Here is a 13,640-nt window from a genome sequence, read left to right as displayed (position 1 = left end):
TTTGCTACGACCTAGCAAGGCGCCATTATCAGTTTATATTGAAATGGACATTATGTACCGTCAAGAGCGATGTACACCAATTGTGGATTAAAGTTAAGTATTCCAAGAACTACGTACTTTATTTGCTACTATTAATTCCTTTAACTGTTCCAGACCTCACGCCAATCTGCGTGAGCTTAAAAGCATGCATTTTAGCCTCCTCTAGCAACACAGTGTTGGCTCTTCTGCCAACACTTCAGGTTATGTGCGCGGCGTCCATTTCTCTGCCTACCTTCGATAAATATGCAGAAACATGCTAGATGGCAATGGTGTATGAAACAACTTCACTGAGTACAGCCACAAACCATAGTTGGTGCATGTCCAGGACACTGTGACCAGTGTTACCTATGTGAATGACGTCCTGTGATCGGTAGCCATACCCTTTCTGCACAACACCCCAGACACCATTTTTCAGCAAGACAATGCATGACCACATGTTGCTGCACGAACAAGTGCCTCCTTGGTGTCATCAGCTGTCAGCCTTTTGCCCTGGTCTACCACATCACCAGACTTGTTGCCAATCAAAAATGTGTGGGATATGGCGAAAAGACAGGTGCAGTGCTGTGATCCAATGCCAACCACCAAAGATGAACTTGGAAACCAGGTAAATGCAGCATGGATAGCTATACCACATGACACCATTTGTGCCTTATCACATCAATGCCATCACACATGGAACAAGTTATCAGGGCCCATGGCATACCCTGTGCCTAGCTGGCATCAGGACATATGCTAAACCAAGGTGACCGAAATGCTAATCGTTTGTGCAGGACACACCAATTTACATGTCCTGTGAATATGAACATCCTATCCCTAGTCATTCAAGGTGTTCTGTTTTTTCTTGTGTACATTCCTTAACATCAGACTTCTAATATGTATGCATAGTGAATTATTAGTACTTGGACTTACATCAGTTTCAAGGAGGAACTACTGCTTATTTATTTCTATCTGGCTTACATTACTTTCCATCAAGATTTGTTATTATTGGTTCCACGAACTAACAGATAATTTTATTCTGTTGCTACGGAAGTTAATTATGTTCAATAAACGTTGTTGGGCTTAAGTGAGCGTTAAAGCAATGATGATGTCCCAGTTTTGCTTCACCATGCTCTAGAACAGATGCAAAATTTCTGGAGCTTTGGCTGCAACAACTGAACCAGAATGACAAAGATTGGGAAGTCTGTCAAAAAACTATCACAATGCCCTTTCAGGCATTTAATATTATGTGTACAGATTACTAACAAGCCTTTTTGCTGTCCATATTCCTTCGATCAAAAGTTAGATCCACTGTCCAGCCCATCTTTCTTGCCATCGTCTGGCATGTTCTTTTTATTATCTGATCATTTTTCCAACAAAATACATGTCGTAATGACAAGGTTAGAACAGTTACAACAATGTTAGTCGGACACATCACATTACACATCTTGGATTACTGATTTGCAGGCATTGAATCAAAAATGTAAATTCACATGGGAGGTTGGTAAGTTGTACACAGAAAGTTTATCTAGTAAATGATACAGTGATTCACTTAGCCCCGATGAGGACATCCACATACAAGATTAAAAACAGTCTGATCCAACCCTGAATGCAGTGCTTCAAATTCTACATTTGGATCTATATTACAAGAGCATTTTAACTGTCACATGGGACAATTTTTGAGCAGACATTGACTTTTCACACACGACCCAGAGGCATAGTGATACAGTGCAGCAAATTGCCAACACAGGTTCTACAGTGGTAAACAAATTCCACTCAGCAATGGCCACCTAAACACATTCTCAGCAGTCCTGGGCTAGTACCAGGCATTGTTTTCAATGACACTCATTGTTCCAAATTTACCTGGATCATTTTCCAATGCTTTCCACATAGGAATGTCCACATTGCGAAAACAAGTATTATAATTATTTAGGTAGAGTTCACACTGCATTAGCATGCTGTAGCAGTCCCAGCCTTACAAAATAACAAAATTTCAGGCATAGATCATGTGCTGGTACAATATCAAATTTTCTTACATGCAACAGTGCTAAACATTCAGGTGGTTTATCTTTTTGATATTAGTGCATCAATCTCAGTTACGAGGAGTGTTTTTTAATTAAGTACCATTTTGAAATTAAAAAAGACATGGTAAGATATCTCAATAATTTTATTTTCACATGAAAGCCTGTATCTTAATCAACTTTTCTAAATAATTTCTATCAATATTGAAGCACTTGTCATAACGTTGTACCAGTTTTTGAATATCCTCCTCATAGAAGTCTGCTGCCTGACTTGTTAACCACTGCATCACCACTGTTTTGACTTCGTCATCATCTTGAAGATACTGACCGCCCAGGTGTTCCTTCAAGTGTAGAAACAGATGGTAGTCATTGGGCGCAAGATCGGGGCTGTACGAAGGATGATCTAGAGTTTCCCATCGAAAATATGTGATGGGATCTTTGGTCTGATTCGCCACATGCAGACGGGCATTGTCTTGCAGCAAAACGATGCCCTTGTTCAACTTCCAAAGACTATTGCTTTGATTCTGGTGTGACATAGGCCACCCATGTTTCATCACCAGTAACAATTTGGCTTAAGAAATCATCACTGTCATTGTGGTACTGCTCAAGGAAAGTAAATGCACTGTCTAAATGTTTGGTTTTGTGCACATCCGTCAACATTTTCGGTACCCAACGTGCGCACAATTTTCGGTAATTCAAGTGCTCAGTCACAATGCCATACAAAACACTATGAGAAACATTAGAAAAGTCATCCCACAAGGAGGAAATTGTATAGCATCTGTTTTCTCTCACCTTATTGTCCACTTCCTGCACCAAACTTTCATTAAAGACCGAAGGACGCCCACTCCATTGTTCATCATGCACATTTGTGTGACGATCTTTAAATGCTCTCACCCACTTTCTTACCATTCCATCACTCATAATGTTTTCTCCATAAACTGCACAGATCTCATGATGAATATTGATTGCTTTTAGGCCTTTAGCACTAAGAAATCTTATACCAGCCCATGCTTTACAGTCGGCGGGACTCACGATTATCGGAGGCATCTTAAACACTCAGTACACAACGTAAACAAGGAAGAATCAGACTGTAATGTCATCAGTGTGTAGATTAAGGTACAGGCTTTCATGTAAAAATAAAATTATTGAGATATCTTAGCACATTTTTTTTTTAATTTCAAAATGATACTTACTTAAAAAACATGCCTCGTATTAACCAGTCTATATAGTGTGGGTGCTCTCTTGCTCAGTGAAATGATTTCAGTGTTGTGGACAAATGGCCACTGTGCAAAGTTGCTCTTAGGTCATGTGAGACCTAACAGGTGTCTCAAACACTGCCATTTTTAGTTATAACTAATAGAACATTAGTCAAGAACATATTTGACATCAACTCATAACTTCAGATGTTTTGTACATCATGAAACGCATTCCATCAATTTGTCAGTACCATGTGAAGCCATTCACTTTGCATGCAATTCATGTCACTGTTTGAACTGTGTGTGGTGGGTGAATGCAGTTGACTTTAAGGCCCACACTTCCTGAAAGCTCAATGCAAGCCCGAGATTTTGCAAAGCATGAACGATTCCATTGGCTAAAGATGAGGGCAAGATTGAACTAGACATACAGACAACAACAGGACCTTGTCCCAGCTCGCACATAATAGCTAGAATAAAGCCACTGTTTGCAGTACTGAAGACCGCTACAACCACAAGTTTCCACGTGGAGCTCTTGTGAAATGAAGCACCAAGGAAATTCATGTTCCCACCAAGTTCAGCCTATCAGCTAATAAACTGGAGTAATTTATAATAATGATTAAAATTAGTACCTTATAATGCACAGCATGTAACAGACATTTCTTTATATTTTGAATCCATGGAGAAGGATGGAAAGGTAACATAAAAATTCAATTACATCATTGAGTCTTTCAATGTTTGCTATCATTCAAAACAGAATTTTCATGAAAAAAAATGTTTATGTGGCACAGCTAATGAACTTACAGAGTATAAAAGTCCACCAACTGCTGGCCCTATGCTCATCCCCATCCCAACAAATGTCTCCAGGATGCCCTGAAACAAAAATAAGCACATATGTTTATACTACAGGTATCTTGCCAGTGATTAGAACACATTATAGTGTGGAAAACAGACTCCTGTTATTTCATCTAACATAAAGCTAAGGTACATATTTAAGATGGTATACAATTATACAAACATATTTTAATGTTGTCAGTACCCATTTTGTGTGATTGTGTATTAACAGTGTCAATAGCAAGTGAAATATTGCCTGGTCTGATAAAATATGGAAATGAAAGACGGCATCAGGAAACACTATGAAAAATCTATAAAGCAAGCTAAGCATAAAATCTGAAAAAAGGTTAAGGAGGTGAAGATGATATACAGGAAACAATTAATAGCAGTTGATAACAACACATATGTAACAAAGAGAAGTAGTAGTTCAGTAAATCTGCATGTTTTACCATAGTATACATAAAAAATCGAAAGAAATGAAGGAGCTACCAGCAACAGCAGATGACCCTGACATACCAGCAGTTCCAGTCAAATTATGAAATGTCAGTGAATAGGAGGTCATGGTGACTCCATAGTTGAGGTACAGAAATGGTTCAAATGGCTCTAAGCACTATGGGACTTAACATCTGAGGTCTGATATCAGTCCCCTAGACTTAGAACTTATTAAACCTAACTAATCTAAGGACATCACACAACAGCCATGCCTGAGGCAGGATTCAAACCTGCGACCATAGCAGCAGCTTGGTTCTGGACTGAAGCACCTAGAACTGCTTGGCCACAGTGGCCGGCGAGGCACTAAAACTTAAAGGGTTTTACATGATCAATGTTTACAGGCTAAAACTGGCTGGCATGGACAAGGTCATTCAGTTTGATATAACTTATTATGTTTCAGCTCAGAATATATTCTAGGATTCTGCAATGAACGCCAGTGAGAGAGGATTGTAGTTTTGTGAGTCACTTACACTACCCTTCTTGTAGGTGGGTGTGATCTGTACCTTTTTCCAACCACTGGCCACAGTTTTTTATTCAACAGATCTATGGTAGATTCTTGTTAAAATAGGAGCTAAAACACCAACAAATTCTATACAGAATACAACAGAGATTCCATCAAGCCTTGGAGTGTTGATTAATTTTATGATTTAAGCTGTTTTCAGCTCCAATGACACTAGTGTCTACATCACAATCCTTGTAGCGATGAAAGAAGTAAACTGCGGAAGTACTTCAGTATCTTCCTTAGCAAAGGAGTGCTTAAAAACAGAATTCAGTATTTCTGCTTTTGCTTTGCTACCATCAACAACAACCTGTGTCTCATTCATTACTGTATGGGCACTAACTATGTTGTCACTATATTTTTACACAGGATCAGAATTTTTGAGTTTTGTGAGAGATGAAGGGTCCCTGCCATTACATACTACATATATGTCTATCCAGCTCTCACTCTCTATTCTTTTGAAACTTGAGTCACAGTCTTCTACATGCACTTGTCCAGAGGTAAATGTTCTGAGTCCTTCTTTGAGATATGACATGACTGCCTCTTTATCAGGATTACTGAATATGTAAGTCTTACTGCTTCTTTCAGCTGCCATTTGTAATTTTGTTTTTCATAATTGATAGCTGCTTCACCCCGCCAGGTTAGCCGAGAGTGGTAATGCGCTGCTTCCTGGACTCTGGTAGGCGCGCCGGTCCCGGATTGAATCCGCCCGGCGGATTAACGACGAAGGCCAGTGTGCTGACCAGTCTCGATGTGGTTTTTAAGTGGTTTTCCACATCCCACTAGGTAAATACCAGGCTGATCCCCACGTCCCACCTCACTTACACGGCTCACAGACATCTGAACACATCAGCACTATTTCATGGATTATACTAGTTGCATACAGTTGGGGTACACTAATTCAGTCCTGGGAAGGGGGGGGGGGGGGTTACGAGGTGGTGGTAGGAAGGGAGGGCATCAGGTCACCCCTTCAACTAAGCCTGCCAAATCTGATTAACCCTGCCGACCCTGTGTAACTGCGGGAATAAGGTACAAGCTGTTGTGTCTAGACAAGACAGCCTACACACAATGAGAGGAAGCCGAAAGGCACGCGCTAAGCTAAAGCCGGATGCGTGAGGTCTGAAACAGGATACGTAAGGAATGCTATAAAGAAAAGTACGTAGCTGCTGGAATACTTAACTTTAATCCATCCTTGTTGTACATCGCTATTGACGATACAAGTGAGACTCTGTAGATTCAGGCAATAGACTACTAATGGCACCTTGTTAGGTCATAGCCATTGACTTAGCTGAAGGCTATTCTAACTATCTGCTCTGCAAATGAGCGAGGCTTCGTCAGTGTGGTCACTAGCAAAGTCGTCCGTACAACTGGGGCGAGTGCTAGTCCGTATCTCGAGAACTGCCTTGTGGTGGTGCTCGGTCTGCGATCACACAGTGGCGACACGCGGGTCCGACATGTACTAATGGACCGCGGCTGATTTAAAACTACCACCTAGCAAGTGTGGTGCCTGGCGGTGACACCACACAAGCAAAAGAAGACCTGATAGCTGCTTCATGATTCATTCAATTTCTATATGTTAATCGTCAAAGAAGATAAGTCTGTGTTTCCATCATGAGTGAGTTCCCAAATTATTATCTGTTCTAGATAGTTTTCAAAGAAAATGTTCTGCAGGATACCTTGTCACACCCACCACTTACAATACTGTAATTTTCCAAATTGATTGTTAGATGACTTAAGTCTCCTCCAGTGATGACAGTATGATTGGGTAACATTTGTACTAGTGAACTGCTATTCTCCCTAAGTCTTCCAGTTATATCAGAGTATGAGTGTGGTGATCAACAGACACATACAATCACAAGTTTACACTCACCCTCAATACTGAACTTTGTCCAACAATTTCATATGCATCTTCCATGTCTATCTCAGTGGACTTTAGTTTCTTGGCTTCTACAATAAAGTCACCCTCCATTTCCTGTCTGTTTATCCTTTTGACACACACTTTACTCCAAAATCTTCACTGCTGTCTCTTTCAGGTATTAGCCACCTTTCTGAGCCTAGTATTAATTAAGCTCCACTGCTTTTCATGACTGCTTCAAACTCTGGGAGTTTGTTGCAAATGCTGCAGCATTTGATCATCAAGATTCTGGTATTGGACCACACGGAAGATTAATGCCCACTGGAGCAAATGGATCTCGATGGCTGGTAGAGGGCAGTGTCGCCCCAGTGCTGCACCACCATCTTACCCTGCAAATACACAAACAAATAGTGTCCCCCACAGCCAGTATAAATACCACCACACCTCAACTGTTCAGTCAGTCATGTACTTTGCCTGATAGCATTTGTTACTATCTCCACCATACTACTGAGTACTCACCAATGACTTCACTTTGATATTAGTTTTCTCTCTAGTCTCACTTTGAATTGTGGCTCATAAATGATCTATTAACAGTGTTGTGTGGAAAGTTTGTTGCATTTTCTTGTAGCCTAAATTGTTATTGTCTTGCTATTATTGTGTCAGGTCCACTGTTCATCTGCCCTGTTGCTTGACTCCGGTGGGTCTGAATCCTGACTTCAGGCAGTCTTCCTGCACTGCTTCATCATTTCTCTCTCTCTCTCTCTCTCTCTCTCTCTCTCTCTCTCTCTCTCTCTCTCTCTCTCTCTCTCTTTTTGACATGTGTACCGGTATCCAGCTATTCATGGATATAGCAACCGGAATGCATCACTAGCAGATAAAGATGGACTTGTTACAAAAGTCGCTTCAGCTCTTGGTGGGCAAACACCATGTGCCGGAGGCCACTGCGCCACAGGGACCATATTCTGGCCTCTGTCCTTTTCTCCTTTCAATGATGCTACGGAGGACTGGGACACATATTTGCATCACCTAGAGCAACATTTCATGGTGTTTCAAGTCATGGATGATTCACTGCAGTGGTCACTCTTTCTGTCTTGGGCATTGCCAGACACATTTTTTCTTCTCCGAAAATTGGCACCTCTGTCTGACTCCATTGATCTCTCCTTTCAGGAGACGTACACTCTGCTGACTAATTATTATTCCCAGTGGTACCATGTGGTTACCTACAGGCTAGAATTTCATCAATACCATAAACAGCTGGGGCAGTCATACTGCGTGTCGGTCACGGACTTACAAGGACTTAGTCGAAAATGTAAGGCTTGCTACACTGATTCCTTGATTTGTGACGTAGGGGCTCAACTGGCACCTGACCCAGAGGTTCGCACGGCGGCACTGAAACTGGATGACCCATCATTAGAGGACATCTTGCGCATCGCTCATTCATTCGAAATTGTGCAGTCAGCTAACAAATGACTCCCTGCATGTCATTTACGATGACAGCCAGGTTGCAACAACATCATGATTCCTTTTTGTCCTATGTCTCTATCACTTCTGAGCCTTCAGTCACCCCTCAATGACAGCTATGGAGGCCGCTCCCTTTATGCCCCGAGTGTTTTTCCTCTCCCTCCAAAGCAGACTGTCCAGATTGCTGGAGTTCCTCTACGTGCTGTGGCAAGATGGGGCACCTCTGCTCAGTATGCCACAGTCGCATGACCCAGCCCCTCCCGACGCCACAACCACACTAGAACACAGTATATGTACGGCAGACAGTTGTCTTCCAGTATGACCCTTTCATGCAGAAATTATTTCTCATGCTTCTTGTGTCTCACCTGGACATCTGCTTTCAGTTGAACACTGCAGACATTGTCCATTTGATCAATCGGGTGACATGTCTGAATGCGTTCACCTATATTGGCAACACCCTCCCCCAATATGGTGGCCTATTGTGACAGTGTGATTCCTCTTCACAGGCAGTCCTCAACTGCAACAACTTACAAATATGTTACCTGCCTTTGGATATTCTTTGTCATCAACCATCTGTTGGCTACCAACATTTTTGACCTTTAAGCCTTCAAGGCATTTGAATTTTCTATCTCATACAAAGTCAGGGGATGTTTTCACAGTGGTCCTTTTTCGGAAACTGAACAACCTCTGCATGATGTTTTCATCTCTCTTTCAACTGCATTTGGTGTGTGCTTCAGACTTTCAGATTCACATCACCATTTGCCTGGATGCCACACCATGTTTTTAACATGCCACATTGATTCCAGTGGCCTTGTGGGCTGCCATGAAGCAGGAACTCTGTTGTTGAACATGTCAAATCTAGTGCATGTGCCATGCCCCTAGTAATAACCTGGAAGCTGAATGGGTCTCCTGGGAATTTCGAGATGACCATCAGTGCTCACTCACATGTAAAATCTATTCTCCTCAATAAACTGGTTGGGGTTGTACAAGTGACTTCCCTCTGGCATTTCCTCAGTCCCTTCAATATTCCAGCAATTTCTGGCACAGTTGATACAGAATATTCTGGCTTGTTCAATTATCAGAATGACATTATTGCCTTAATGCCACAGGATCTTCCCACAAGGAGCATTAGGAAAAACTCTGCACCCTGTTCACAGCCCTGAGGGACACAGACCAGTGTTGTCATTTGGAGAAGTACAGATTTTTTTCTGCCAGGAGTGGAGTACTTGGGCACTGGCTCTCCAAAGAGGAAATCTGGCCTACCAATGAGAACGTTGCTGCCATCACCTCTTTACCTCACCCAACCAACTTACCTGAATTATGTTTCTGGGAAAGCTCAACTATTATAGTACATTCTTACTCCAGATGGCCCACATTGCACAACCTCTCAATCAACTGCAGAAAAAGGGGGTCCCTTACACCTGGACCGTGCCTGCAACCAGGCTTCTGTCAACTTGAAAAAATGCTGACATCCATACCCTGCCTCACACCCTTTTTTCCTGACTGCCCACTGGTTGTCACCACCAATTCATCTACCTATGTTACTGGAGCAATCTTGGCACACAGGAACAGTGACAGTTCCAAACAGCCTATTGCATATGCCTCCAAGACCCTGACCCTGGCAAAGCACAACTATTCACAGATCGAAAAGGAGGCCTTGGTAATAGTGTTCGCAGTCAAGAAATTTCGTGTCTACCTTTTTGAGACACAGTTCTCTCTAATTGCAGATCTCTAATTGTGGATCACAAGACATTGTTGTTGCTATTCAGGCCACATTCCAGTCTTCCAGAAGAGACAATGCTGTGTCTCCAGCACTGGGTGTTGTTCCTCAGTGCCTACAACTATACTATCCAGCACAAGCCAACAGCCCAGCATTCCAATGCTGATGCAGTGTCCCATCTACTGGCTGAAACGGACCCAGATTTTGACCAAAGGGAGGTCCTCTACTTCCACACCTATGTCAACATACTTTGGATAGTTTTCCCTTACAACCATGTTTGTTGCAGCTGAAACATGGCATGACACCACCCTACGACAGGTCCTTCACTATGTAATCCATAGCTGGCCCTATTATCTCAATCATTGTTTGATAATAGAGTTCTATCCTTGGAAACAGCTGTATTATTGTCTCTCGGTTGCAGATGGTATCATCCTTTTGGATACTGACACAAATGCGCATCAAGTGGTTATTCTGAAGGAATCATTAGGTATTGAGTTTGCTCCACCAGGGTCACTAGGGCATGTTCTGCTGGCATGCTGCCGTGTGTACTGGCCTGAGATCAATGATGATATTGAAAATATGGTCTGTAGCTGTGCAGCATGCACCTGCCGCCACCCCCCCCCCCCCCCACCCCTCAACCCTTTGCCCCTGGTCTATTCCTTGCCTCCCTTGGACCCACTTCCATCTCAATTTTGCAGACCCATTACTGGTTTCTACATGGTTGCTCACTGTGGGTGCTTATCTGAAGTACCCTTAAGTCACATGCATGGCATTCACCATGGTCGACACCACCATTACCGTCATACCCAAGTTTTGGCCACCAAAGAGCTGTCTCGCACATTGGTCTCTGACAATGGCCCACAATTCGTGGCCTCTGCTTTTGAGCACTTCTGTGCAGCCAATGACATCAAACTCATCTGTGGCCCTCTGTTCCACACTTCCTTCCATGGTGATGTTGAGTGTCTGATCTGGACTTTTGAGCAGCAGATGAAGAAGGCTATTGAATCCTTCACCACTATAGCAGCCCTTACCTTATTTTTCAGCACATATTACACCACACCAATTATCAATCATAGCCCTGCAGAGCTCCTCCATGGTCGCCATCCTTGGACCTTATTTCATCTGTCGGCACCATCGCCATCAAAACCTCGCTCGCATCCCTCCGGACATTACACTCCTTGCATGGCGGTGCGGGCATGCTCCTATGGGAATGCTGAGCCTTGGACACCAGCAACGGTAGTGTCCATCCACAGGCAATGAGTTATGTCAATCCAAACACAGAAGGAGATGAAGTGCCATCACCACAATAAGCATAGGCCTCAAACACATGCATCCCTCCCCCCCCCCCCCACATCCCCTTCTTCTACCACCTTCTGGTGCCAATTTAATACTATGGCCAGAGCCCCGGCCAGCTACTGCTGACATCCCGTTGTTGCCTTGGCCCTCCCCTCTGGCTCCCTGTGGATCTGTGTTTCCCCCTGGAATGCCCATCTCCAGCAATATTCCAATGGACACTGCCGAATGCACTTCCTCCACACAGCCTACAGTTGATTTGACTGTACCTTTGCCCCTACCTTTGTTTCACATTCCATGACACTGTCCGGGGAATTTCCACCCATATGCACCAGTTTCAGGTGGGAGGGATCTGGTATCAGGCCACACTGAAATTGAATGCTGCTGGAACAAATGGATCTTGATGGCCAATAGAGGGGAGAGTCACCACAGTGATGCTCTTGCCTAGTGGGTGCGGCACCATCTCACCACATGAATACACTGGCCAATAGTGTCCCTTGTGGTCGGCATAAATACCGCCGTGCCTCGACCACTCAGTCAGTTGTGTACTTCACTTGATAGCCTTTGTTGCTGTTTCCACTGTACTACTGACTACTTGCCAACGACTTCGCTTTGTTTTGGTTTTCTCCCTGGTCTTAATTTCGATTGTGGCTCATACATGATCTGTTGACAGCATTGTGTCAAAAGTTTATCCATTTTGTTGTAGCCTAGATTAATATTGTCTTGCTCTTGTTGTGTCGGGTCCATCATTCAACTGCCCTGTGTGCTCCGGCATGGGTAGGAGTCCCAACCACAGGCAGTCTTCCCACCTCGCATCATCATTGTTTCTCACCTGTTCTCTGATGTGTTTAACAGTATCCAGCGACTCGGAGATATAGCAAGGATTTTAACCCCTTGATCCTTCCCATCACTTTCTGCCACTTCCTTATGGGGTACCGTTATTCACTATATGTTTGAACTACTGATAATTAACAGAGCCCTAGTCTTTTGTGTTTGCCTCCCCCTGACAATGGTCACAGCAGGCTTCCCAGCATCTAAAGTGTGCCTCACTGACTTAGTGACAGTTTCAGCACTTCAAAGTTACTGGTTATGGGGACGGGTGTGTATCACTATGTCTCTTTGGTTCCTGATCCCACTGTACAGGGTTTCTAGACCTACCACTGACATGCTGCTCACAATCAAGTGAACGAGTGATGATAGATCCTGTACAGTATCCATTGAAGGGGACAGTACTTGAAGTACCTTGAGAATCTCTGATACAAGACTCTTGGAATTTCATCCAACACACCCATTCCATACAGTTTTCTACTACTCAACAGCAACCACACTGATTTCCAGCTGCTTATGAAGAGCAACTAAACTGATTTCCTGCTGCTTATGAAGAGCAACTAATTTGTACCATGCCTGAGAACATTATTCACATTATAGCTGTATTTTGACTGATGCACTATTTATCTAAACACTACAAATCAACCTTAAATTATCCTCACTGATATTATTTAATTTCAATGTTTATTACATCACAATGACTGAAAGTTCTGTTTAAGATCTGAAGCTACAATGCCCAAGTGTAAACACTAAGAGAAAAACCTGGGATAAAACTTACTGGTTGCATGACACTAACTTTGTATCTCAATCTCTTGTTAAGGTTATGCTCAATAACAGATTATGTAGCAGTATTGTGAACAGTGGTTGACACTGTAGTTGAACACTACACTCAGCTGGCGGCTACACAGGTAGCGGAGGCTGTGTGGCGTGGACTGGGCGGTTTTTTAGGTTAGAAGGCCTCTGGAAAGTACGGGGTGGGTTGCAATCTCAAACGGTGCATGGTAAATACAGGACGTGCTTGGATCAAGGAACAGTCGGAATTGTAGTTGTAAATTGTTGTAGTTGTACTGGGAAAGTCCCTGAGCTTCAAGCGCTAATAGAAAGCACAGAAGCTAAAATCATTATAGGTACAGAAAGCTGGCTAAAGCCTGAAATAAGTTCTGCAGAAATTTTTACTAAGTCTCAGACGGTGTTCAAGAAAGATAGATTAGGCAGAATTGGTGGTGGAGTGTTTGTGTCTGTCAGTAGTGGTTTATCTTGTAGTGAAGTCGAAGTAGATACTCCGTGTGAATTGGTATGGGTGGAGGTTATACTTAACAGCCGAACTAAGTTAATAATTGGCTCCTTCTACCAACCCCCCAGATTCCGATGATATAGTTGCTGAACAGTTCAGAGAAAATTTGAGTCTCGTAACAAATAAATACCCCAC

General features: G+C 42.9%; 1 protein-coding gene across 1 annotated transcript in view; it reads right to left on the bottom strand.

Annotated features, from left to right (window-relative positions):
- The window catches only part of LOC124594670 (MFS-type transporter SLC18B1-like), a 321,099-nt gene that overhangs the window by 144,218 nt on the left and 163,241 nt on the right, over nt 1-13,640 (bottom strand). Inside the window, exon 5 of the mRNA XM_047133038.1 lies at nt 4,034-4,102. Within this exon, the coding sequence (XP_046988994.1) occupies nt 4,034-4,102 (69 nt within the window). The remainder of the gene's footprint in view (nt 1-4,033; nt 4,103-13,640) is intronic.

The sequence above is a fragment of the Schistocerca americana genome, chromosome 2 (genome assembly GCF_021461395.2).
Source record: "Schistocerca americana isolate TAMUIC-IGC-003095 chromosome 2, iqSchAmer2.1, whole genome shotgun sequence".
In the NCBI taxonomy this organism is placed as follows: domain Eukaryota; kingdom Metazoa; phylum Arthropoda; class Insecta; order Orthoptera; family Acrididae; genus Schistocerca; species Schistocerca americana.
This window is presented reverse-complemented; position numbering and strand designations above follow the sequence as displayed.